At 45.4% G+C, this 25,819-nt stretch overlaps 1 protein-coding gene across 1 annotated transcript in view; it reads right to left on the bottom strand.

The window, feature by feature from the left end:
* Positions 1–25,819, bottom strand: part of nt5dc1 (5'-nucleotidase domain containing 1) — a 434,656-nt gene that overhangs the window by 388,887 nt on the left and 19,950 nt on the right. The window contains exons 3-6 of the mRNA XM_078399640.1: positions 19,586–19,657; positions 13,300–13,409; positions 12,931–13,010; positions 5–86 (exon numbers count right to left, since the gene is read on the bottom strand). Coding sequence (XP_078255766.1) covers positions 5–86; positions 12,931–13,010; positions 13,300–13,409; positions 19,586–19,657 — 344 coding nt within the window. The remainder of the gene's footprint in view (positions 1–4; positions 87–12,930; positions 13,011–13,299; positions 13,410–19,585; positions 19,658–25,819) is intronic.

Genomic DNA, 25,819 nt, shown 5'->3' with positions numbered 1-25,819 from the left:
TTACCTTTGAAGGCAGATGCTTTGTAATTGTATTCAATGGAAGCAATAACATCCTTCCAGAACTCATATTTCTTCACATTTCTATTCTGTGGAAAAAGAAATGATTTGAAGATTTTTATTAATCCATTCAATGATTAAAGATAACATTCATAAACATAGAAACATAGAAAATAGGTGCAGGAGGAGGCCACTTGGCCCTTCGAGCCAGCACCACCATTCATTGTGATCATGGCTGATCATCCACAGCTAAAATTAAAATAACACTACCATGGCGCCACCTGAGTGTTTGGCCACTCCCTGATCGAACCCTCGGCACGGAGATTACGAGGGGTGGGTTTTGGTGATAAGAAGACAAGGTCACGGGAAGTGTTTTGAGTGTGTGAGGAGCGAGAGTGCTTTGGGTGTGTGCTGTTCGTTTGCTGTGAAAATAAAACCTTCCTAACGGACTACAAGGCGTCTAGTCTAATTCTGAGCTGGACCATACCGAGTCCCGCCACATTGGTGACCCAGCGTTCCAAATTGGTCATTTTGGAGCGGAATGTGCATCCCAGCGCTCAACCCGCCATTCTGGCAGACCAGGCCCAACTGAACGCGGTCGCCTTGAAACTGCCTACCTGCTGGACCTCTCAGCCGCAGGTATGGTTCCAGCAGGCCGAGGCACAATTTTTCATCCACGGGATCACGGTCGACGAGACCCGCTATTACTACGTCATCGGCGTGCTCAGCAGGAAACGGTCGGTCGAGTAGTGCCTTACCTGCGCGATCCCCAGCGGCCGGCAAACATGGAGCAAGCAGCGCGGACACTAAACATGGGTGGGCTCAGCGATCGGAAGCCGTCGGCCCTCATGAGCGAGGTGCAAATGGTCATGGACGGCCACCAGCCCTGCCTGCTTTTAGAGTACGCATTCCTTCAGCAGTTGCCGGACGACATCCACTTGCTCCTCTCTGGAGCAAAGTTCGATGACCCACTGGCGCTAGCGCAGCGCGCCAACGAGCTGTGGCTGGCCAGTCGGCAGGAGACGGCCGCGTTGGTTCGAGGATCCACAGTGCCCTGGACGGTGCAGCAGGGCGGCGCTTCGGTCGATCAGCTGTAGGCAGCGCCATGGGGGGCCCAGTGGCCGCGCCCTGCATCCACCGAGAGTCCAGCCGGGCAGCCAGTCCCGAGCGACGACGGTAGAGGGCGCTGGTGTTTTTTCCATCAGTGCTGGGGTTCCGCGACCCGCGAGTGCTGCCCTACCTGCTCGTACCCGGGAAACACCTGGGCCGGCCGCCAGTAGTCGCTGCGGCGGCCGGCCTGATACACAGCCTCTATGCTTGGCACCGGCATTCGGGACGCCGGTTCCTCGTCCACTCCGGGGCGGAAGTAAGCGTTTTGCCACCGTCGGGGGTTGACACTCGCTCAGGTTAGTGGGGGCCCTCTCTCACTGCTGGGAATGGCAGCTCGATCTGGATGAATGAGGTTCGCACGGTCCTGTTGATGTTCGGACCCTGTCATTTCACCTGGCCGTTTATAATCGCCGACGTCTCCCATCCGTTATTGGGTGCCGATTTCCTCCGGGCCCAGTTCCTGTTAGTGGATGTGAGGGGACAGCGCCTCGTTCACGCTGCAAAAATGGAGTCCATCTCCTTACGCCCCTCCGCATCCGCTGTGCCACGCCGCGGCCCGGTGTCATCATCGCACAGATATTGTCAGAATTCCCCGACATACTGACCCCCCTTTTTCAATCGGCCAGGCCAAAGCACGCAGTGGTGCATCACATCCTCACCACTTAAAAACGCCACGCAGGCTTTCCAGCGCATGATGGACTTGGTGAGCAGCAGTTTGGATTTTGTCTTCGTTTAGCTGGACGACATCCTCATTGCCAGTCGCTCTCGCCAGGAGCACTGCGCACACCTCTGGTTGCTCTGTCAGCGGCTCAGCGAGCATGGCCTGGCCATCAACCTTGACATGTGTCTGTTCGGTCTTAGTTTGATCGATTCCTGGATCATCGCGTCACCCAGCATGTTGCGGTCACGCTCCCGGACAAGGTGGAGGCCATTCGCCAGTTCGCGCGGCCCTCCACGGTGCGAGGACTCCAGGAATTTATGGGGATGGTGGCCTTTTACCCCCGGTTCGTGCCCGCAACGGCTCGGATCACGCGGCTGTTGTTCCAGCTCCTGGCAGGTAAACGGAAGGACGTCCAGTGGAATGACGAGGCCGTCGCCGCTTTCGAAAGTGCAAAGGAGGAGCTAGCACGCGCGATGATGCTAGTCCACCCGTGGGAGGAGGCCCGACCGCCCTCGCCCCGGACTCTGGTAGGAAATAAAACTCCAGTGGTTGAGAGAGAGCACAAATGCAAAATTATTTTAAGTGGTAATAGAGAACTTCTAGACATCACTTCAACTTATGAAAAGAAATGCAACCTTTCAGCAAAAAAAAGTATGCACGCCAAATGCGCATATGCATTGCGCGACATTCATGTGTGAAAAACGACTATTATTTCCTACAGTCTGTAGTTCTTGGACTACATGTACAATGTCAGGCCTATCATGAGTATATTCTGCTATTTATAGAAAGGTTGTTGAACAGAAATACTTTTTACAACAAAACACAAGAAAAAATTGTTTTGTTTTTTCTATTTTGCTTTATCCTTACTCTTGGTATTGGATAAAACAACAATGGTCATAAAATGTATGACTAAGTTATGAAGCAAGAGTTTCATCTAAAACTGCACATATCTAATTTCATTGAAGACATGCTTGCTCCAGTGGTCTTCAACAGCAAATCACAACCGTCCATGTCCCCCCCACCCTCCACCCCTACTGCCCCCCCACTACCCTCCCCCCACCCCCACTCTACCCCCACTCCTCCCCCCTACTCCCCTCCCCTCCCCCCTCACCTCCACTCCCCCCTCCCCTCATGATGGCAAAATAAACCAACTGCAAGTGCACGCAGACGCACGCACACAGATCACTATGTAATGCACGCACACAGATCTCCTGTAATCCATAGCCCCCCATTCCCAGCGTATCCACGTGCCTATCTAAAAGTTCATCATTATCACTATGTTGTCCGCCACCAGCCTGTCAGCGCGTTTCAGGCACACACTATGTAAAAAACTTGCCCTGTACATCCCCTTTAAACTTTGCCCCTCTCAACGTAAAGCTATGCTGCCTCCTCAACAAAAGGATTTGATAATCTGGAATTAACTCCACCAGAAAGCTGCTGAAGCCAATAGTTTTTTTTATGCAGCAGTATTATGGGTGACAAAGCCATACAGATCAGCATTAATGTCCTGAGTAATCAGACAGGATGTGGGTACTGAATGCTCTATTCTTCGCTACGAGATAACAGTTCCAGAATTTGGGAAACATTTCTGACCCAGCTCCAATTTGCTGTACTTATGTGGCCAAATCTAAAATCCCTAGAATTTTTTTTTTCCATCTAAACTTTGTTTCAACATCCTTACGCAATGTCAAGTTGAAAAAAAATTGAGTCTCAAATTCTGCCATGATAATAAAATTTATCACCACTTTGCCCCATTTATGGTGTCGATCCTAGTGGTGTCTCTGTGCAAGGAGAAAGAAATGAAAATCTAATTAATTTTGTTCCCACACAATTCTTTGTCATCCTTATCATGACTAACTTTGGAGCAGTAGATGTGGGATCAAATCATACAACTATACTCTTTCTCAAAGGACTGTAAGAACTATAGAGGAGAAAAAAGTGCAGGAAAACATAATTACATATCTATCTATCTATCTATCTATCTATCTATCTTCTATATACTATTAAAACTCAGATCTTGTATGTATATATATATATTCCACTGATGTCGGCTGAATACGGCAATTCCGGCAAAACGGTGAACCGTAGCGCCACGATTTTTGTGCCGCCTTAATCAGCACGCGGTTCGCTGCTGGAAAATGATATTTTTATTTAATTCGGACGCATATTTTTTAAGTTACAGAGGTTTAAAAGTGTTACCCCCTCATTTATCGAAGTTTTGACAGAAGGGGGGCGCTGCGGTGCGGCAGTGCTCAGTACGCATGCGCGGAATCTCCTCACTCTGTACTCAGCACGCATGCGCGGCATCTCCTCACTCGCACCAAAACAATGGACGCCGTTAGCGGCGCCAGCCCGCGATCACCGGCACACCTCTCCTCTCTCCCCTTGCTTCTCTCCTCTCTCCCACACCCGGGAGAACATCTCCCCGCTATCCCCCCCCCCCCCCCCCCCCGGGCATTTGAATGATGCGATCTCCCGAAGCCCCCCCCCCCAACAGACTTTTCACTGATCCGATCACCCGCACCCCCCCCCCCCGGGCTTTTAACTGATGCTAAGAGTGTGTCTGGGGGAGAGAAAATGGGGGGGGGGGGGGGGGCTGAGAATGGGGAATGGGACAACAGGGGTAGAGGGGAGGGGAATTGGTGGTGGGGGAAAGAGGGGTACTGGGAAAAGGGGAGGTCCATATCCCTCCCATCTCCCCCATCACACCCTCCCACCTCTCTCCCCCCCCCCTCCCTCCCTCCACAAATACCACCCCATCTCTAATCACCCTCCCCCCCTCCCTCCATCCTCAACACATCCCTCCCTCCACCACTCCCTCCCCCTCGATCACTCCACACCTCCCTCCCCCAAACCTCCCTCTCCCTCCCTCCCCCCTTCACTCCCTCACCCCCTCCCGGATACAATGGACGGGCCAAAGGGGAGAGTGTGGGGAGAGTAAGAGTGGGGATGGGGGACGAGAGAATGGGGGAGTGGGGAATGGGCCCAACGGGCCCACTTTGTCTAGAATACAACTAAAACTCAGATCTTGTGTTATATATATATATATGCGCGTAACAGCGGTTTCTCTGATTTCGTCAAAACGGTGAACCGTAGCGCCACGATTTTTGCACCGCCTTAATCACCACGCGGTTATCTGCTGCAAAATTGTTTTTTATTTAATTCGGTCGCATGTTTTTTAAGTTACAGAGGTTTTAAAGCGCTCCCCCACCCCCCCCTAAATTATAGGGGGCGCTGTGGTGCGGAGTTATTGAAGGTCTTCAGATTATGATGTCACAATGCCCCTGTGAGATGGGGGATACATTGTTGCGAATACAGGCGCTGTGGTGCGGATTTATTGAAGGTCTTCAGCTTATGATGTCACAATGCCCCTGTGAGATGGGTGATACATTGTTGCGAATACAGATCGCCGTGAGAAGCACTTGGTCAAGTCAAGTCAAGTCAATTTTATTTGTATAGCACATTTAAAAACAACCCACGTTGACCAAAGTGCTGTACATCTGATTAGGTACTAAGGAAAAAAAAGAAAAGAAACATACAATGGCACGCAAACAGTTCACAGCACCTCCTCAATGAGCCTCAAACGCTAGGGAATAGAAATAGGTTTTGAGCCTGGACTTAAAGGAGTGGATGGAGGGGGCAATTCTGATGGGGAGAGGGATGCTGTTCCACAGTCTAGGAGCTGCAACCGCAAAAGCTCGGTCACCCCTGAGCTTAAGACCGGAAACGCTAGGGAATAGAAATAGGTTTTGAGCCTGGACTTAAAGGAGTGGATGGAGGGGGCAATTCTGATGGGGAGAGGGATGCTGTTCCACAGTCTAGGAGCTGCAACCGCAAAAGCTCGGTCACCCCTGAGCTTAAGACCGGAAGCTTAGTGACCGGAAAGTGTGTCTGGGGGAGAGAGATCGTTGCGGAGGGGGCTTGGTGGTGGGGGGAAAGAGGGGTACTGGGAAAAGGGGAGGTCCCCCTTCCCCCCTCAACTCCTTCCTCCCCCCTCCTTCCCACCTCCATCCCCACTCCCTCCTAAAACTCCTCCCCCTCCCTCCCCAACTCCCTCACCCCTAACTCCCCCCGTCCCCTCCATCCCTCCCTCTCCCCTACCCCTCTCCCTCCCTTCCCTCCCCTCCCCCTCCACACCTCCCTCCCTCCCTCCCCTTACCCCCCCCCCCCCCCCACTCCCCTCCCGGTTACAATGGAAACCCTACGAAGACGGGCCCAACGGGGAAAGAGGGCTACTGGGAAAAGGGGAGGTCCCCCTCCCCTCTCCCTCCTTCCCCCCCTCCCCTCTTCCCCCCTCCCCTCCCTCCACCTCCCCCCCTCCACCTCCCCTCCTCCCTCCACACCTCCCTCCCTCCCCTCCTCCCGGTTACAATGGAAACGCTACGAGGATGGGCCCAACGGGGAAAGAGGGGTACTGGGAAAAGGGGAGGTCCCCCTCCCTCCTTCCCCCCTCCCCTCCCCTCCTCCCTCCGTCCACACCTCCCTCCTCCCTCCCCTCCTCCCGGTTACAATGGAAACCCTACGAGGACAGGCCCAACGGGGAAAGAGGGGTACTGGGAAAAGGGGAGGTCCCCCTTCCTCCCCCTTCCCCTCTCCCTCCCCCCAAATACAGATCGCTGTGAGAAGCACTTGGTCAAGTCAAGTCAATTTTATTTGTATAGCGCACGTTGACAAAAGTGCTGTACATCTGATTAGGTACTAAGGAAAAAAATGTAGCATACAGTGGCACGCAAACAGTTCACAGCACCTCCTCAATGAGCCTCAAACGCTAGGGAGTAGAAATAGGTTTTGAGCATGGACTTAAAGGAGTGGATGGAGGGGGCAGTTCTGATGGGGAGAGGGATGCTGTTCCACAGCCTAGGAGCTGCAACCGCAAAAGCTCGGTCACCCCTGAGCTTAAGACCGTAAGCTTAGTGACCGGAAATTTTGTGAAAAGACACTGAGAGTGTGTCTGGGGGAGAGAGAATGGGGAGGGTCTGAGAATGGGGACTGGGGAGGGGGACAACAGGGGTCGTTGCGGAGGGGGCTTGGTGATGGGGGGGAAAGAGGGGTACTGGGAAAAGGGGAGGTCACCCTTCCCCCCTCAACCCATTCCTCCCCCCTCCTTCCCACCTCCATCCCCACTCCCTCCTAAAACTCCTCCCCCTCCCTCCCCAACTCCCTCACCCCTAACTCCCCCCGTCCCCTCCATCCCTCCCTCTCCCCTACCCCTCTCCCTCCCTTCCCTCCCCTCCCCCTCCACACCTCCCTCCCTCCCCTTACCCCCCCCCCCCCCACTCCCCTCCCGGTTACAATGGAAACCCTACGAAGACGGGCCCAACGGGGAAAGAGGGCTACTGGGAAAAGGGGAGGTCCCCCTCCCCTCTCCCTCCTTCCCCCCCTCCCCTCTTCCCCCCTCCCCTCCCTCCACCTCCCCCCCTCCACCTCCCCTCCTCCCTCCACACCTCCCTCCCTCCCCTCCTCCCGGTTACAATGGAAACCCTACGAGGATGGGCCCAACGGGGAAAGAGGGGTACTGGGAAAAGGGGAGGTCCCCCTCCCTCCTTCCCCCCTCCCCTCCCCTCCTCCCTCCCTCCACACCTCCCTCCCTCCCCTCCTCCCGGTTACAATGGAAACCCTACGAGGACGGGCCCAACGGGGAAAGGGGTGTGCTGGGGAAAGGGGGGGGGTAGAGTAAGAGTGTATCTGGGGGAGAGAGAATGGGGGGGTCTGAGAATGGGGACTGGGGAGGGGGACAACAGGGGGCTTGGTGGTTTGGGAAAGAAGAGTACTGGGAAAAGGGGAGGTCCCCCTCCCTCCCCACTCTCCTCCCTCCCTCCCTCATCCCTCCCTCCCTCCCGTCCCAGCAGCGCTGACCGCCAGGAGGTGTAGTCGCCGTCGCCTCTCCCGCTGTTTGATTTCATTTATAACAAAGACATTTATTTAAAATGAGGAGTGTGATTTTCATTAAGTTTGATTTTATTTATTTAAAAAAAGCTGATGCTCTATAGATAAGTTTATTTCCTTTTCAACAAAGAACGCTGTTTATTTTAAAGTAAAATAGACCCTCCCCCCCACCCCCTCCCTCCCCTCTCCCTCCCCATCCCCCTCCCCCCCTTCCCCCTCCCCTCCCCCCTCCACTCCACCCTCCCCTCCCCCCCTCCCTCCCCCTTCCCTCCCTCCCATCCTCCCGGTTACAACGGAAACCCTACGAGGACGGGCCCAACGGGCACACTTGTGCTAGTTATATATAAAAAGAAAGCAATTTGAATTGCGTAGCAACTATTTGAAATGTACTGTCTTTTACCCAGGGCAGGGGAAATTAAAAACCAGAGGACATCGTTTTAAGGTGCAAGGGGAATGATTTTATAGGAACCTGAGGAGCAACTTTTGCCACTCAGAAGGTGTTAATTATATGAAACATGTTGCCAGAGGAGGTAGATGAGGCAGGTACTACAATAGAATTTGAAAGACGTTTGGCCAAGTCATGAGTAAGAAAGAATTAGACGGAAGATAGTGTTGGAGTAACTCAGCGGGTCAGGCAGCATCTCTGGAGAAAAAGGATGGGTGGTGTTCCAGAGATGCTGCCGAACCTGGTGAGCTACTCCAGCATTGTGTCTATCTTCGGTTTAAACCAGCATCTGCAGTTCCTTCCAACACAAGGTTTAGAATGATATGGGCCAAATGCGGACAAATGGAATAAGCTTTGATTTTGCATCTTGTTTGACGTGGACAGGTTGGACTGAAAGGCCTGTTTCTGTGCTGTATGACTCTACGACTATGACTCTTACTATTCCAGGCTCATGAAATTGGTAGAAACAGAAGAATTTCTTGATGAGTAAAAGTGAGCATCTACAAATAGCAAACATAAATGAATAGTAATTCCTCATGTTTGACTTTCAAACAATCCACCAGTCATACACGTTTTATTTTCCAGGATTAGATATGTGTTGCTCTCAATAATATGCATGTGTTATTTTTGAAAGAGTAAAGCATTCCATGTTGTATCATGGAAAAGAAATAGAACTTGGCATTTCAAAGATACCACATACAGAACTGTGAAGGAACTTTTAAACTGGAGGCAAACAGGATGTTTTTATTTCCTGACCAATTTAAATAAATTTAATATGCGGGCAATTCAAAAGCATAACAATGATTTTTATACAACTAAAACCAATGGTTAATGGAATCCTCAACACCACAAATGTGGTTAAGTCATTTCCCCACGTTCCTTGTTTTCTATTCTGCAGTGTACTTTTGCAAGAAAGCATAAACAAGTCCATTTATAGCAATGATAAATACGCAATAACATCATTGGAAATATTTTTATAAAAACATTATGATTTGAAACGGTCTCAAACAAAAAAGGTAGTGTTCTAAATTCTGACTCATCTAATGATATATTAGTAGTTTCACATTAAATTTAACATAGTCATAGAATCATACAGCATGGAAACAGGCCTAGTGGCCCAAATTGCCCATACCGATCTCACTGTAAACCTATGTCCTCTGGTTCTCGATTCTCCAACTCTGGGCAAGAAACTGTGAGTTAATTCGATCAATTCAAGCGTTTGACTGCACTGGGCCTGTACTCGCTGAAGTTTAGAAAAATGAAGGACCTCATTATCATATCATATCATATCATATATATACAGCCGGAAACAGGCCTTTTCGGCCCTCCAAGTCCGTGCCGCCCAGTGATCCCCGTATATTAACACTATCCTACACCCACTAGGGACAATTTTTACATTTACCCAGCCAATTAACCTACATACCTGTACGTCTTTGGAGTGTGGGAGGAAACCGAAGATCTCGGAGTAAACCCACGCAGGTCACGGGGAGAACGTACAAACTCCTTACAGTGCAGCACCCGTAGTCAGGATCGAACCTGAGTCTCCGGCGCTGCATTCGCTGTAAAGCAGCAACTCTACCGCTGCGCTACCGTGCCGCTGAAACATACCGAATAGTAAAAGGCTTGGATAGAGTGGAAGTGGAGAGGATGTCTCCACTAGTGGGGAGTCTAGGATTAAAGGTCATAGCCTCAGAATTAAAGGGTGTTCCTTTAGGAAAATTAGGCAGAATTTCTGCAGTTAGAGGGTGATAAATCCGTGGAATCGTTTGCCACAGAAGGATGGAGAGGCCAGGTCAATGGACATTAAAGCAGAGATAGATAGATCCTTGATTAGTATGGGTGTCAGGGGTTATGGTGAGAAGGCAGGAGAATGGGGTTAGGAGGGGGAGATAGATCAGCCATGATTGAATGGTGGAATAGACTAGATGGGCCAAATGGCCTAATTCTGCTCCTATTACGTATGACCTTCCTCACACAATTTTGAACAGTTCTATAAGATCACCCCTCATCCTCCTGCGCTCCAAGGAATAAAGTCTAAGCCTGCTCAACCTCTCCCTATAGCTCGGACCCTCTAGCCCTGACAACATCCTTGTAAATCTTCTCTGCACCCTTTCCAGCGTGACAACATCTTTCATATAACCTGGTGCTCAAAACTGAACACAATACTCTAAATGTGGCCGCACCAATATCTTATATCATACATAACATGATAGTTCATAACAGAGAATAAGGATTAGAATTTAAAGACGACATACTGGAGTAACTCAGCAGGTCAGTCAGCATCTCTAGAGAACATGGATAGGTATCATTTGGATCCGGACCTTTCGTCAAACCAGACCTGAAACATCATCAATCCTTGTTCCCCAGAGATGCTACCTGACCTGCTGAGTTACTCCAGCACCTTGTGTCTTTTTTTTGTTGTAAAACAGCACCTGCAGTTCTTTGTTTATCCAAGGATTATAATTGATTCACTGCATCTTAAAGGGGTTAAAACAGCATTGGCATCCAAATACATTGTTTTTCAGATCCATCAAGAGAGCAATTGCATGGTCTCGACAACTGTAATGCCACAGTTAGTTTCAACTTCTGCTGGTATCTTGATTGATCACGGATTCATGCAATTGCCAACATTTAGCCCCTTAGTTGCCACCCCAGTAAGCAGCTTTAAAATCATCAGCATTAGTAGCACTCTTCCAGGCACAAATGATGCAATATTGTGAATTGGGTGGGAGAATACTCCCAGTCAGAACAGTCCCCATCAGAGGCATGTTCTTGGCACAGAAGGTTACAGTCTCGACCCGAAACATCGCCCATTCCTTCTCTCCAGAGATGCTGCCTGTCCCGCTGAGTTACTCCAGCTTTTTGTGTCTATCTCAGGTTGCAGTGACCATCCAATGCAACAGCAAGGCAAGCACCTCTGGGCAGGTGTGGCCCAGGAGGTTTCTACATGGAGTATTATTGCATGCATGTAAAATTTCTGAATGCCTGCAATAGACAATCCAGCAATGCAGCAGATCCCCCATATCTGCAGTGCCTGTTATTCTAATGTGAAGAAAATGTAGATGAAGTCTTCTCTCTGAGTATGGGGTTTGGGCAATCCCGTGAATGCAAGAATCAGGAGAAAACTGAAATGCAGCAGAGGTAGGAGGGAGAAGACTGGACTGATACGGAGACAAAGAAACTAACGGGCCTGTCCCACTTAGGCGAATTTTTAGGCGACCGCCGGCGACTGTCAAAGTCGCAGCAGAGCGCTGATATTTTCTTTTACCCTACAACAATGACCACGACAATGCCGAGTCAGGTCGAGATTACACCATCTTCGGAAACATCGTGAAAATTCCCACGCTTATCAATGCTTCTCCGGCGTCCTAATTTTCGCTGAAATCACTGGCAAGTCTGTAATTACTTGAGTTTTGAAATATAACATCTTGCCCGGGTTACTTGAAAACCACGCTTCACGGTAACAAGGCATAAACTGGATTGACTTCCAGCTTACAAATAGCAGTATTAAGAAATGTAATTTTAAACGTGGTTAAATGGATTTTTGTGCGGAGTGTGGGCATTCTATGGAAAATGTACGGGAGATGCATATCTGGTTTCTGGGTTGCATATCTGGGTTGGGAGCCTACTTTAAATGTAATCACTGATGGGCTTAAACATCGCGAAAATTCCACGCTTACCTGACCGTCAAACTGTCGCCTCCAATCTACCTGTCAAATGTCCTGATGGTAAATAAGTATTTTATGGAATCATCAAATGACTTTACTTAATTTAATATTACGTGCTTCTAAATGTATCTAAGACAACCTAGCAAACCTGGGGACAGCATGTGACAGTGCCCGCAATAACCAACGCTACATGGCGGCAAGCCAACTGTCGCCGAGAAATTTCAATCCGGCTGATTTCTCAGTGATGCGCTGAGATCCACTGCGATTCTTTGAAGACTCCTCACGACCATGCCCGCGACACCCCCGGCGAACTGTCGGCAACAGTCGACAGTCACCTTAAAATCGCCTAAGTGGGACAGGCCCTTAAGAATGCCCTTAACTTCAATAGCTAAAGCTGTCAAAACACTATGCAAGCTTTTGTTTTGAAATTGCACGAATACAAAGAATTGAGCTGAGTCTTGGCCCATTAAATAACATGGTTAAAGGAGAAATGGCTAATAAAAGTAAATAGCTCTGCAACTAAAGATAAACTGCTGTATTTCAGGATAGCAAAGTTGAAAGTAGCATAAAACACAAACGGTATTTCATTGTTGCCAGCATTTGGAGTAGCTTTAAACTGGAAAGAAAGATGCTCCCCAAATGAAAGCATTGTTAAAATGTCATGGATTGAAATTCCCAATGAGCATCATGGAATTAAGAAATTGTTATTGGTATTGAAATTGGTTTATTATTGTCATGTGTAGCAAAATTAGATGCAAAACTTTATTTTGCAACTTGAACAAGCAAATTGTACTATACACAAGTACAAACCATATACAAGTATAACAGGCAGAGCAATAAAAAGGGGAAGAAAACAAAGTGCATAATTTTCCAGCTACAGAGAAAGTGCAGAGAAAAAAGTGCATGGGGAAAAAAAGCGTTATTTTAAAAGGTTCTTTCTGGTGCCGTTTTTTCGCTGCAATACTAATTGGTCAAACAATTGCAGCATATCATACATACTCCTTCATGCATATGAAAATCAACTGCTCTTCTCAGATCAAAATTGGAATAAATAATCTAATTATCAGTTAGCAACCAGAGTAAGAACAATTGTATAAGTAGCTGTTATGGTACTGCAATACTGAGTTAATGAGGAAAAAGCAATAGAACAATGTATTTCTCACCTGATCTAATAGATCCACTATCCGTGCACACAGCAAAGCTCCTGGCAGGTCAAAATAATTGTCATAGAAATGATATTTGCCTAACAAAGACAAGAAAAAATATTATAGATTAATATTTTTAGATTTATTAACAAATGCAAAATTGGTCAAATTAACTATGTTCCACTATTATTTCTAATTAAATTTCACAACTAAATGATTAATTCCAACAATGATTAATCCACAATCTGTATTCTTTTATAGCAAATGTGTTTTCTTTAATTAAATATTCAAACTAAATTAAACATTTAAAGACCATTCACAAAAGTGAACATTCTCAAAAAGAAAATGTATTAAACACATAATTTCAGATATATTTCTGCCTCATACCTGAACGTGCAAAAACTCCATTGATGGTCTTGAAGTGTTTCCATTTTCTCTTCTTTCCATAGGTTTCTAATATCTCTTCTGCTGTTAAAATTCTTGTGCCATGACTAGCCCTATTTGAGATATCAAATTGTTTAAGATACCGCATTCTAAACTTTAAACGGAAGCATTCTGTACACTATCTGTCCAATACATTCTTGGAAATAAATAGTACAGATCTTACAAAGTTTCCTATTTTACAAGTTACAATTATGCTAACAAAGTCTCAGGAATGAACTCATTTAGTTTTTGTACCAAATATGTCCTCGGTATGTCAAATTCATATTTTATGACCTTGAAACAATTTGTATGGCTGATGTCAAGAAAGAAATTCAGCCCTAACGTCATTTCAGCGTTATAGATACTAAGGATATAAAGACATAAATGCAATATAATTCCAAAAAAAAACCTCACACATGGTCTTCAGGAGGTAAAATCATGCCTTTTTCCGACCAGAACCTGACTCAATGCATTTCCAAGCATTTTTACCAAAAGTGGGTATTCCCCCAAGGCTTTTCAGGATTGCATCATCACAGATACTAAAATCCAAATGACACTGAGTTGCATCAAGAAGACAACATCTTGGGAGTGTGGCAAACAATAAGGGAGATACAAATCAGTTGCAACAAGACACTAATACTCTCAATGTACGGGCAGAAAAGCACCAACTGAAATCAAATATAGATAAATCTGAAATGGATTTTGGCAACAAGGATGGGTAGCAAAAACACAATGGCAAATCTATAAAGAATATGCAGGAGCAGAGGGTCCTGAGAGTTCACGTGCATAGATTAAACCCAAGAGAGTTGTATGCACAATATGGCAACCTTGCCTTCATAGATGTAAAGAGTAAGCAAGACATGCTGAACCTTTATAATGCTCTGACAAGACCATTGCGAGAATTCTATATCCAATTCGTGTTCCTTCACTTTAGGAGAGATGTGAAGATTGTTGAGAGGTAGCAGGTGAAATCCCAAAATTATTCTTGGGAAAATAATTTTAGCCATGAGATTTGACTGGAGAAGCTACATTTCTTATCTTTGGAGGAAAAGAGGTCAAAGGAAGATGTGACTGAGGTGTACAAGTTTCGGAAAAGTTTAGATATTAGGTTTAGGATAAAGAAAATAGCTATGCCTGTTAGCTGATTTTCCCCAAGGACTAGGGAACAGCAATTTCATGATTTGTGCAAGAAACACAGGGCAGATGCGAAGAATCACTTTTACGTATAAAACAGCAACGATGTGGAACAAGTAAACAACAAAGGTGGCATAGAATGGCATAAAAAACGATGATTTTTAACAATACTCATTAAGTGATGGAGAGACATAAACTCACAATTCTATAGGGGCAGAGTAGGAGAAAAGGGCTAATTGGATTGCTCTACCAAGAAATGGTTTTGACTTAAAAAGTCAAATGTCCCCCTTGTGTGCCATAATATATCTTTAACACCCTGGTTGTTGCAGTAGCACCAATTTTCAAATAGCTCAGCCACATCCAGAACAAAGCAGTGCACAATTAGCAGCTTGCTGAATGGAGTACTTAATTAAAAGCTCTCCAACTGGACTAAATATCTATTCCCTTCATTGTCAATGCTGCGCAACTTAAGGAAGTGTATTTCGAAGACATGATTTATTAAACCTACCTCAACATTATCCAGTTAAACAGTCTGCACAGGTAGTCCCTGGGTGACATAAGGATTCCTATCCTGACAACTGTCCATTAGCCAATTTCTCCATAAATCAGAAATCTCCGTATTCTTTCGTAACCCATATCACATCACTCTGTATCTCCTTGCTACAATTCTTTAATTTAATTGAATAATCACTCAAATACTAGCCATATTTAAATTAATGCAATATAAACTATATTCAATCATTAATGAATACTATAAAATATTTCATCAATACTAGATTGAAAAATGTTTTTAAAATGTATGGGAGGAATTTATGTAAATTCGAATTTCTGTAAGCCAGATCATTCATAATCCGGGAACCGAATTACAAAGATAGTGTGCAATAGTCCAAAACCCGAATTAGTTCCAAAAGTTATAATATTCTGAAAAAGACACAAGGCACTGGAGAAACAGGTCAGGCATCTGCAGTTCCTTGTTTCTCCATTTTGTAATATCCTGAGTTGGATAGGTTGTATTATTCCTTTGGTATTTCCAATCAAGATCCTGAAATTTCCTAAAAGCATTGTGTCCACATGGTCAACAAAAACTGCAGCAATTCAAGAGGGAAACGCAACATCACATTTGCAGAGAAACTAGGAATTGGTATAATTTGGCAGAGTTTTACTGCCACCTCTTAAATCTCAAGCACAATTACATTTTAGTGAAGTTAAAATTAAATGGCAGCTGAATATGACAGTAGCGAAAGTGTAAAAACACACAATAACTAAGTCCATGAAACTTCTCGCTCATTATTTATGTTAATTAAATATTGTGTGGTACCACATGGTAGGCTTCTCTGGAAGGTTAGATTGATTGGGATCCAGGGAAAGCTGGTTAACTGTAAGGAATTGGCTCCATTGAAGAAAACAGAAGGTGGTGGTGGAGGTTGGTTTTTGTACTGGAGTCCTGTGATTAGTGGTGTGCCTCAGGAATCAGTGCTGGATCCATTGCTGTTTAGTTTAGTTTAGTTTATTGTCAGGTGTACCCAGGAACAGTAAAAAGCTTTTGTTGCGTGCTAACCAGTCAGCGGAAAGACAATGATTACAATTGAGCCATACACAGAGTACAGATACATGATAAGGAAATAACGTTTAGTGCAAGGTAAAGCCAGCAGATCAAAGATAGTCTGAGGGTCAACAATGAGGTAGATAGTAGTTTAGGAGTGCTCTCTAGTTGCGGTAGGATGGTTCAATTGCCTAATGGTTCAATTGCCTGGGAAGAAACTGTTCCTGAATCTGGTGGTGTGCGTTTTCACACTTCTATACCATTTGCCCGATGGTAGGGGAAGAAGAGGGAGTGGCCAGGGTGCGACTCATCCTTGTTTGTCATCTACGCAACGATTTGACTGAGAATGTACAGGACGTGATTTGCAGATAACGCTGAAGTAGTGATACCGTAACAATTACAGCGGGATCTAGATGAGCTGGATAAGTGAGCCAAGGAATGACGAATTAAGTTTAATTTGGAAAAGGTGGTTCATTTAGAAAGTCAAACCAGTTCAAGACCTTCACATGAACAGTAGAGCCCTGGGAAGACCCTGTGCACCAGAGGGATCTAAGAGTACAAGAACATAGTTCCCTAAAAATGACATCACAGTAGATAGGGTGGTGATGAAGACGTTTGGTATTGTGCTCATTTTTGATCACCATACTATAGGAAAGATGTCATTAAGCTGGAAAGAGTATAATGAAGATTTACGAGGATGTTGCCAGAAGGGCCCGAGCTACAAGGGGAGGCTGGGCAGGCCAGCAGTGTGATCTTACAGAGGTGATGGGAATAGATAGGGTGAATGTACTGTCTTTTTCCCAGGGTAGGGGAATCGAATAAAGGTCCACCACCAATTTTCCAGTAACTGATGGTCCAGCGCCCCCTTTAATTTTACAAAATTACGAGAGTGCAATTGAAATCCCCCAACCCCCCCAGAACTCCCCACAAAAACGTAGTGTCTAGGCTGGGTGAGGCAGCCAATCTCAACCTCATCAGAACTTCGGCGGGCTTCCGATCAGCGGGTCAAATTTGGCCCCTGTGGCCATGTCTCTGGAACTCCGGCCTGGCCAGAAGCGGCAGATCTGTTCCCATAGCCAATTTCCGAGGCCAACTTTGATGTCTGGTATTCCCCCCCCCACCCCCCCGCATCCTAGGCCAATGAGTTCCTGGCACCGTTTGAATCCTCGTGGAAGTCTGCGTCAGATGGCGGGCGCGCATGCCTACTGCATTTTCGTCAGATTTGGCAAATCTGGGGTCAGCGGGGGTCAGCCAGGTAATCCCGTCTCGACCCTAAGGGCAGCCGTCGATCTGACCCTCAATCGGGACTTCCAAGGGTAACTCTTTATCTGAGGCCCAGGCTGCCCGTGCAAGAAATGCAAGTTTCACTGAAAATCTACATTTAATATTTGTTTTATTTAAGTTTCTGGCCGTCCATGGTGCTATAGAAACACAGAAAGGGTTTAATTAGTGGGTCAGAGGTGTATTATTGTATGATTATTATGTGACCTCCGTTGGTCCGGCAAAGCTCTGGAAATCGGCGGTGGAGTTGTGCTAGATAGCACTGGTTTAAGGTGAATGGTGAAAGATTTAATAGGAATCTGAGGGACAACTTCTTCACACAGAGGGTGATGAGTATATGGAATAAGCTGCAAGAACATCTAGTTATGGTAGGTACAATAATGGTAGGTACAAGGCGGCACAGTGGCGCAATGGTAGAGTTGCTGACTTACAGCACCAGAGACGCGGGTTAGGGTTTGTACGTTCTTCCCATGACCTGCGATGTAACTAGTAGAGTGGATAAGGGAGAACCAGTCGATGTGTTATATCTGGACTTTCAGAAGGCCTTCGACAAGGTCCCACATAGGAGATTGGTGTACAAACTTAAAGCACACGGTATTAGGGTTCAGTGTTGAGCTGGATAGAAAATTGGTTGGCGGACAGGAAGCAAAGAGTAGGAATAAACGGGTCCTTTTCGGAATGGCAGGCAGTGACTAGTGGGGTACCGCAAGGCTCAGTGCTGGGACCCCAGTTATTTACAGTGTATATTAATGATTTGGACGAGGGAATTGAATGCAACATCTCTAAGTTTGCGGATGACACGAAGCTGGGTGGCAGTGTTAGCTGCGAGGAGGATGCTAGGAGGCTGCAGAGTGACTTGGATAGATTAGGCGAGTGGGCAAATGCATGGCAGATGCAATATAATGTGGATAAATGTGAGGTTATCCACTTTGGAGGCAAGAACAGGAAAGCAGAGTATTACCTGAATGGTGACTGATTGGGAGAAGGGGAGATGCAACGTGACCTGGGTGTCATGGTGCACCAGTCATTGAAAGCAAGCATGCAGGTGCAGCAGGCAGTGAAGAAAGCGAATGGTATGTTGGCATTCATAGCAAGAGGATTTGAGTTTAGGAGCAGGGAGGTTCTGCTGCAGTTGTACAGGGCCTTGGTGAGACCGCACCTGGAGTATTGTGTGCAGTTTTGGTCTCCTAACCTGAGGAAAGACGTTCTTGCCTTAGAGGGAGTACAGAGAAGGTTCACCAGATTGATCCCTGGGATGGCGGGTCTTACATATGAGGAAAGACTAGATAGACTGGGCTTGTACTCGCTGGAATTTAGAAGACTGAGGGGGGATCTTATAGAAACATATAAAATTCTTAAGGGGTTGGAGAGGCTAGATGCGGGAAAATTGTTCCCGATGTTGGGGGAGTCCAGAACCAGGGGTCACAGCTTAAGGATAAGGGGGAAGTCTTTTAGGACCGAGATGAGAAAACATTTCTTCACACAGAGAGTGGTGAGTCTGTGGAATTCCCTGCCACAGAAGGTAGTTGAGGCCAGTTCATTGGCTATATTTAAGAGGGAGTTAGATGTGGCCCTTTTTGCTAAAGGGATCAGGGGGTATGGAGAGAAGGCAGGTACAGGCTACTGAGCTGAATGATCAGCCATGATCATATTGAATGGCGGTGCAGGCTCGAAGGGCCGAATGGCCTACTCCTGCACCTATTTTCTATGTTTCTATGTTTCTACCCCGGGATAATAATAATAATAATAATAAAAATAATAATACATTCCTTTATTTGTCCCACACCGGGGAAATTTGCAGTGTTACAGCAGCAAAGTGGATAGCAAGAGACATTCATTATAAATAAAAATAAAGAAAGGGTTAATTGTCATCATTTACTGTGTTTTTTTAAAAACTGTTACTGTTAACTGGTCTGCTGGGAGTAGCACTGATTGTGCAGTCTCACAGCAGCGAGAAGGAAGGACCTCCGATATCTCAGGATCTGCGGTTTCCTCATACACTCCAAAGACATACAGGTTTGTAGGCTAATTGGCTTGGTATAATTGTAAATTGTCCCTAGTGTGTGTAGGATAATGTTAAGTGTGCAGGGATTGCTGGTCAGTGCGGACTCTAAACTAAACTAAAACAGCATTTAAAAGATATTTAGATAAGTGTGTGGAAAGGAAAGGTTTAGAGGGATATGAGCTAAATACAGGCAAAGGAGACCAGCTTAGATGGGGCATTTTGGTCAGTATGGATAAGTTGGGCCAAAAGACTCGTTTCAGTGCTCTATGACTCCAAATAATATTTACCTCACAACTGTTCCATCTTCACTTAGTTTCAGTAAATTGCCATCTTCCATGTCCAAAAGCAAGCCTTTAAAACTGACAAAAGAATAAATCACATTGAAAAATTAAAGTGAAATTTTCAAACTTCAAACATATTTGCTTGCTTCTGTCTATTTAGTTTTCTGAAATTTTGCCTGCTCGTCATTTCAAAGAGCCGCAAGATACTCCTCCTTAGAAACCTTTTTACCCAATATTGATTGTTCAGATATAACATGTTTCCATTTCACAAATTGAAAAGAACACGTGATGAATTAGGAAACATTATTTGCATTACACAGGGCAAATGTGATTTTGATCAGAAACTAGAGAACTACTTAAAGTTACTTTAGGAAATGGCAGGCAGAAAAAGATCAGGGAATAAACAACCTGCCAACATAGTCTCCCAACCTTAATCAAACAACTGTTTCTTGAGAACACAACTGCTACTTTGACAGTGGATGGCTATTGAAATTGACAACCAATCACTTCTATTGTCATTTGTGCAATGAAACAATGTAACATACAGCCTTTAGTATTTTTAACAATAAAACGATGGCAAAAATAACTTTGTTATTGTGAGTCTAAAATTCTCTAGCCCCAAACCCCATTTCCCCCATGATGCAATTTTCTTTATATTGTGATTTTCTATAATGTGAGGTTTCTTAGTAACAAAACTATGCCGCTGTAGGAGAACTACCTCAAGTCAAGTCAAGTCAAATTTATTTGTCACATACACATACTCGATGTGCAGTGAAATGAAAGTGGCAATGCCTGCGGGTTGTGCACAAAAATAATTACAGTTACAGCATATAAATAAAGTTAATAAGTTACTAAACATAGCACAAAAAGTGTCGACAAAAATTTAGTCTCTGGGGTTATCAAAGTTGACAGTCCTGATGGCCTGTGGGAAGAAGCTCCGTCTCATCCTCTCCGTTTTCACAGCGTGACAGCGGAGGCGTTTGCCTGACCGTAGCATCTGGAACAGTCCGTTACTGGGGTGGCAGGGGTCCCTCATGATCTTGCTTGCTCTGGATCTGCACCTCCTGATGTATAGGTCCGTTACTGGGGTGGCAGGGGTCCCTCATGATCTTGCTTGCTCTGGATCTGCACCTCCTGATGTATAGGTCCTGCAGGGGGACGAGTGTAGTTCCCATGGTGCGTTCTGCCGAACGCACTACTCTCTGCAGGGCCATCCTGTCCTGGGCAGAGCTGTTCCCAAACCAGACTGTAATGTTGCCGGACAGGATGCTCTCTACAGCCCCAGAGTAGAAGCAATGAAGGATCCTCAGCGACACTCTGAATTTCCTCAGTTGTCTAAGGTGGTAAAGGCGCTGCTTAGCCTTACCCACCAGTGCGGCAATGTGCGTTGCCCACGTCAGATCCTCTGCGATGCGGACTCCCAAGTATTTGAAACTGCTCACCCTATCCACAATAGACCCATTTATCTCCAGTGGCGTGTACGTCCTTGGATGTTTAGCCCTTCTGAAGTCCACAATCAGCTCCTTTGTTTTAGTGACATTCAAGAGGAGGCTATTGTCCTGACACCAGAGTGCCAGATCAGCCACCTCCTCCCGGTAGGCCTTCTCATCGTTGTTGGAGATCCGGCCCACCACCACAGTGTCATCAGCAAACTTGATGATGGAGTTTGAGCTGAACCTGGCCCTACAGTCATGTGTGTACAGGGAGTACAGTAGGGGGCTAAGGACGCAGCCCTGGGGGGATCCTATGTTCAGGGTGAGGGAGCTAGATGTGTGTTCCCCCATCCTGACCACTTGGGGCCTGGCAGTGAGAAAGTCCAGGACCCAGGCACACAGAGGGGTGCTAAGCCCCAGTTCCAGCAGCTTCTCAACCAGTCTGCTGGGGACTATTGTGTTGAATGCTGAACTAAAGTCAATGAACAGCATCCTCACATAGCCCCCCTGGCTGTCCAGATGAGAGAGAGCGGTGTGTAGAACCTGGGAGACCGCATCATCCGTGGACCTGTTCGGACGGTATGCGAACTGTAGTGGGTCCATGTTGCGAGGAAGGAGGGCGCAGATGTGCTTCTTGACTAGCCTCTCCAAGCATTTCATGACAACCGAGGTGAGGGCCACCGATCGGTAGTCATTTAAACACGCTGGAGAGGCATTCTTTGGCACCGGTACAATGATGGATCTTTTGAAGCATGCAGGGACCACGGACTTTGCCAAGGAGAGGTTGAATATTGTGGTGAGCACTGGAGCAAGCTGAGTAGCACAAGACTTTAGTACTCGCCCAGATATACCATCTGGGCCTCCAGCTTTCCTCGTGTTCACACGCGTCAGAGCCCACCTCACCTCATGCTCGGACACCGAGAATGTGTGCACATCCCCGGCGGTGGATCCCCCTCCAGCCTCGCTAGCCAGCGCCCCTTCGGTGCTGTTTTTAGACGGCGAGCTGGTGGTGTTACCCGTCTCAAACCGTGCGTAAAAAGAGTTCAGGTCATCAGCTAAGGAGGAGCCGGCACTTCCGGTTGAGGGGGTGCTGGACCTGTAGCTAGTTATAGTCCGTAGCCCCTGCCAAAGGCGCCTGGTGTCCTGCTGCTCCATCTGTGACTCCATCTTGTCCTGGTACCTCTTTTTTGCATCCTTCACTGCCCTTCGCAGTCGGTAGGACTCTCCCTTGTAGTCGTCCATGTTGCCGGATGCCAGGCCGGAGTTGTAAGCAGCGGTGCGAGCATTCAAGGCCACGCGAATAGACCTGTCCACCCAGGGTTTTTGGTTAGGGAAGATACTGACCCTTACCGTGGGGATGATGGTATCGGCTATTGTGGCAATGGTAACTATGTAACTGTGTAACTAAAATCACTGAAAAAATATTCTATGATAGTTTATAGATTTTAAAGTTGCGTTTGTGCTACTGTAACACCACTGCTATCAGAATCTGGACTGATTTGCCTCCAGAATGATGGGTCTCTAGCTTTGGAAATTATACTCTGATTCATTTCACAACTTCAATACAAATTTGTTGTTTAAAAATTTAAGAATTCTCAGCTTCATCAGTTACAGTTGTATAAAAACATGAATTTGTAGATTCATAGTATGAATGGTTATTAAAACCAGAATCTTATTTCTTTTGTCTGTTAGTAAAGCATCATACGTGTGTTTTTTGATTTGTTTGTAAGTTGGTGGTTTGTTACGATTATTAGATTCCATTTCTCAAGAAAAACATGTTTATTTTGCTTCCTTTCAATTTCTAGTTTGCACTTAGCTGCAATAAATTTCATAATGTAGTTTCAGTTTCCTTTCATCTAGGTTTGAAACTACAAATAGCAAGGAGGTGCCAAAAAGCACAAACATTTCCAAAAACAATGTGCTGGAGATACTCAGCAAGCCAAGCAGCATCTGAGGAGTGAAATACCTCCACAAACTTTTCCATTTCGTTTTAGTTGTATTGTCTGTTTTTAACATGCAATATACACTCTCTATAGAAGACCAAAAAAAAAGAAACCAAGAGAAAAGTAATAGGAAATACTGGAAAGGCACAACATGGTGACCATAATCATCTAAAGGTAGATTTGCATTTCAATGAATTTTTCTAAGCTTTATCTGAAAAACTGGCACATTTTCAATTTGTATTTCACAACTGGCTGATTCGCCGTGACATTGTTCACATAAGCTGGATAATCAGTTTTACTACAAGTAATACCTGATGTATTATTCTGCTGCTAAAAAGCCAAACTTTACCTTACTAAGCAATGGGCGCAACATTTAATTGCCCAAGTCAACTCAGTTTGAGTTTAGTTGAGCTTTTTTGGAAAAATATAGGAGCTTTATAGATTGGAATGCAACTATCAATTTCAGGCAACAGTTCAGAAGTACAAAATGTGAGTTTACACATCTAATGCTGTGTGAAACCTTTAATACCAATAACGTAATATATGTTACTGCAAGATCTGCAATGTCTTTGCTCATGCTACCTTAAATGGATGTTTATATGTGAATTATCATGTTTTACCTGTATTAAAGCATATTTTCTTCACGGTTGAGACTTAGCCATTAAATAAGATTGTTGTTAAATAAATACAAAGTAAAGTCAGTGTTTCATCAATCTTCATGCTTCAGTTCACGTTAGTGGTTATTCAATTGAAATTTAAAACAATTGCATTGTTTGTAAAATCACTCAGACATACAGGCAGTTCACCCACAGCAAAATCTCCACCATTTCCAGAACCTTTCTTTAAAATTAAAAATATAACACGCATGCCTACTGCCAAATGCCACACGCAGACCACTAGGAGATTTTAAAAGTACTGCTGGAGGGACTCAGTGGATCAAGCAGTATCAAGCAGGAAGGAAATGGATAGATGACCAGAAACACTGTCTGTACAATTCCTTCCACTGATGTGGCTTACCCTGCGACTACCTCCAGCAGTTGTTTTTTTCTCCATCAATATTCCAGCATCTGCAGTCTCTCATATTTTTATGAAGAGATATCCCATGTACTGTTCCAAATCGCAAAATGTACTTTTTATAAATACAGGGCTATCAAGTCACATTATTTGGGGTACAATGGTTTTGTTCTTTATTAATTATATTCCTTGACTGATTAGCTAAAGTAAGTGTTTAAATTCTATTACAGAAGCTAAAGAATTTAAATTCACGATGGTGACAAAATTACTCAGGTTGGTGAAAGAAAACAGCTGGTTAGCTGAAAACATTTTGAGACTGTAACTGCCACTATTAACACCTGGCCTGCATGACTCCAGCAATGTGGTCAACTCTTAAGTACCTTCTGAAATGGACAACCAATCCAGAGTACACGGGCAATTGCAATGCCTCTTTCCGCTAAATAAATGTAAAAAAATAATAGATTTGTTTATGCCACTAAATCACCATGATAATAATAATTTGAGTTCAGCAGTGGTCCCAGATAACACTCCAATGGTTTTACACTACTATTGAGGATTTGACTCATCTGATCTCTCCTTTACCCCAAGGAATAGTGTGTATCTCCTCCATGATGGAAAAGCCACAAATTTAGACATTAAAGATGTTCATAAGGTCATAAATGATAGGAGCAGAATTAGGCCATTCGGTCCATCAATCATGGCTGATCTATCTCTCCTTCCTAACATTCCCTCCAGCTACCTCCTCATAACCCTTGACACCCGTACTAATCAAGAATCTATCTATCTCTCCACGGCCAGCACATCTTTCCTCAAATATGGTGCTCAAAATTGCTCACAATACTCCAAATGTGGCCTGACCAGCACCTTATAGACCAGGGGTGGCCAAACTTGCTTAATGTAAGAGCCACATACGATAAAGTTCAGATGTTTGAGAGCCGCAAGACATGAACAAAAGAACCGCAAGACATAAACTTAAATATTTTTACTAACCATGAACATTAAACTTACGTTTTATTCCAATGGGGTCTCAATTCATACCCAGTAAATAATTATAAAGCTTGAATTTTTTTCTTATTTACCTTTTATATTAACTGTGATGAAAAAAGGAGCTCAGCCAACATATTTCCACGAGCCGCATATTAAAGGTCAAAGAGCCGCATGTAGCTCGCGAGCCGCGGTTTGGCCACCCCTGTTATAGACCCTCAGCATTACATCCCTGTTTTTGTATTCTAGCCCTCTTGAAATAAATGCTAGCATTGTGTTTGCTTTCTTTACTACTGATTCAACTTGCAGATTAATCTTTTGGGAATCCTGCACCAGCACTCCCATGTTCCTTTGCACCTCCGATTTCTGGATTCTCTCCCCATTTAGAAAATAGTCTATGCCATTATTTCCCCTACCAAAATGCATGACTCCACACTGCTAACTATATTCCATCTGCCACTTCTCTGCCCACTCTCCCAATCTGTCCAAGTCCTTCTGCAAAGTCCCTACTTTCACTGCACTACCTGCCCTTCCATCTATTTTCGTATCATCCGTAAACTTGGCCACAACCTTGCATTAGGGTTAGGTTAACATTTATCGGACAATGGAACAAAATGCCCTCTGGTGCTCAATGATCGCTCCCTGGAGATTCCTTTTCACCATGTACTGCCACTTTGGTCAGGCCCACGTTCTCATCTCCCTCGTCCAAATCTGTTCGTCTTTGCACTTGCCCTTCTATAGATTTGTAGGATTAGGGTTAGGGTTGAGGGGAGAATTGATAGAAATATTAAAAATTATGAGAGGCATAGATAAGGTAGACAGCCAGAACTTTTTATTCTAGGGCGGAAATATCTAACACTAGAGGC

This window comes from Rhinoraja longicauda, chromosome 5 (genome assembly GCF_053455715.1).
Source record: "Rhinoraja longicauda isolate Sanriku21f chromosome 5, sRhiLon1.1, whole genome shotgun sequence".
NCBI classification, from domain to species: Eukaryota; Metazoa; Chordata; class Chondrichthyes; order Rajiformes; family Arhynchobatidae; genus Rhinoraja; species Rhinoraja longicauda.
Note: the sequence above shows the minus strand (reverse complement) of the source record. Positions and strands in the feature narration are given on the sequence as shown.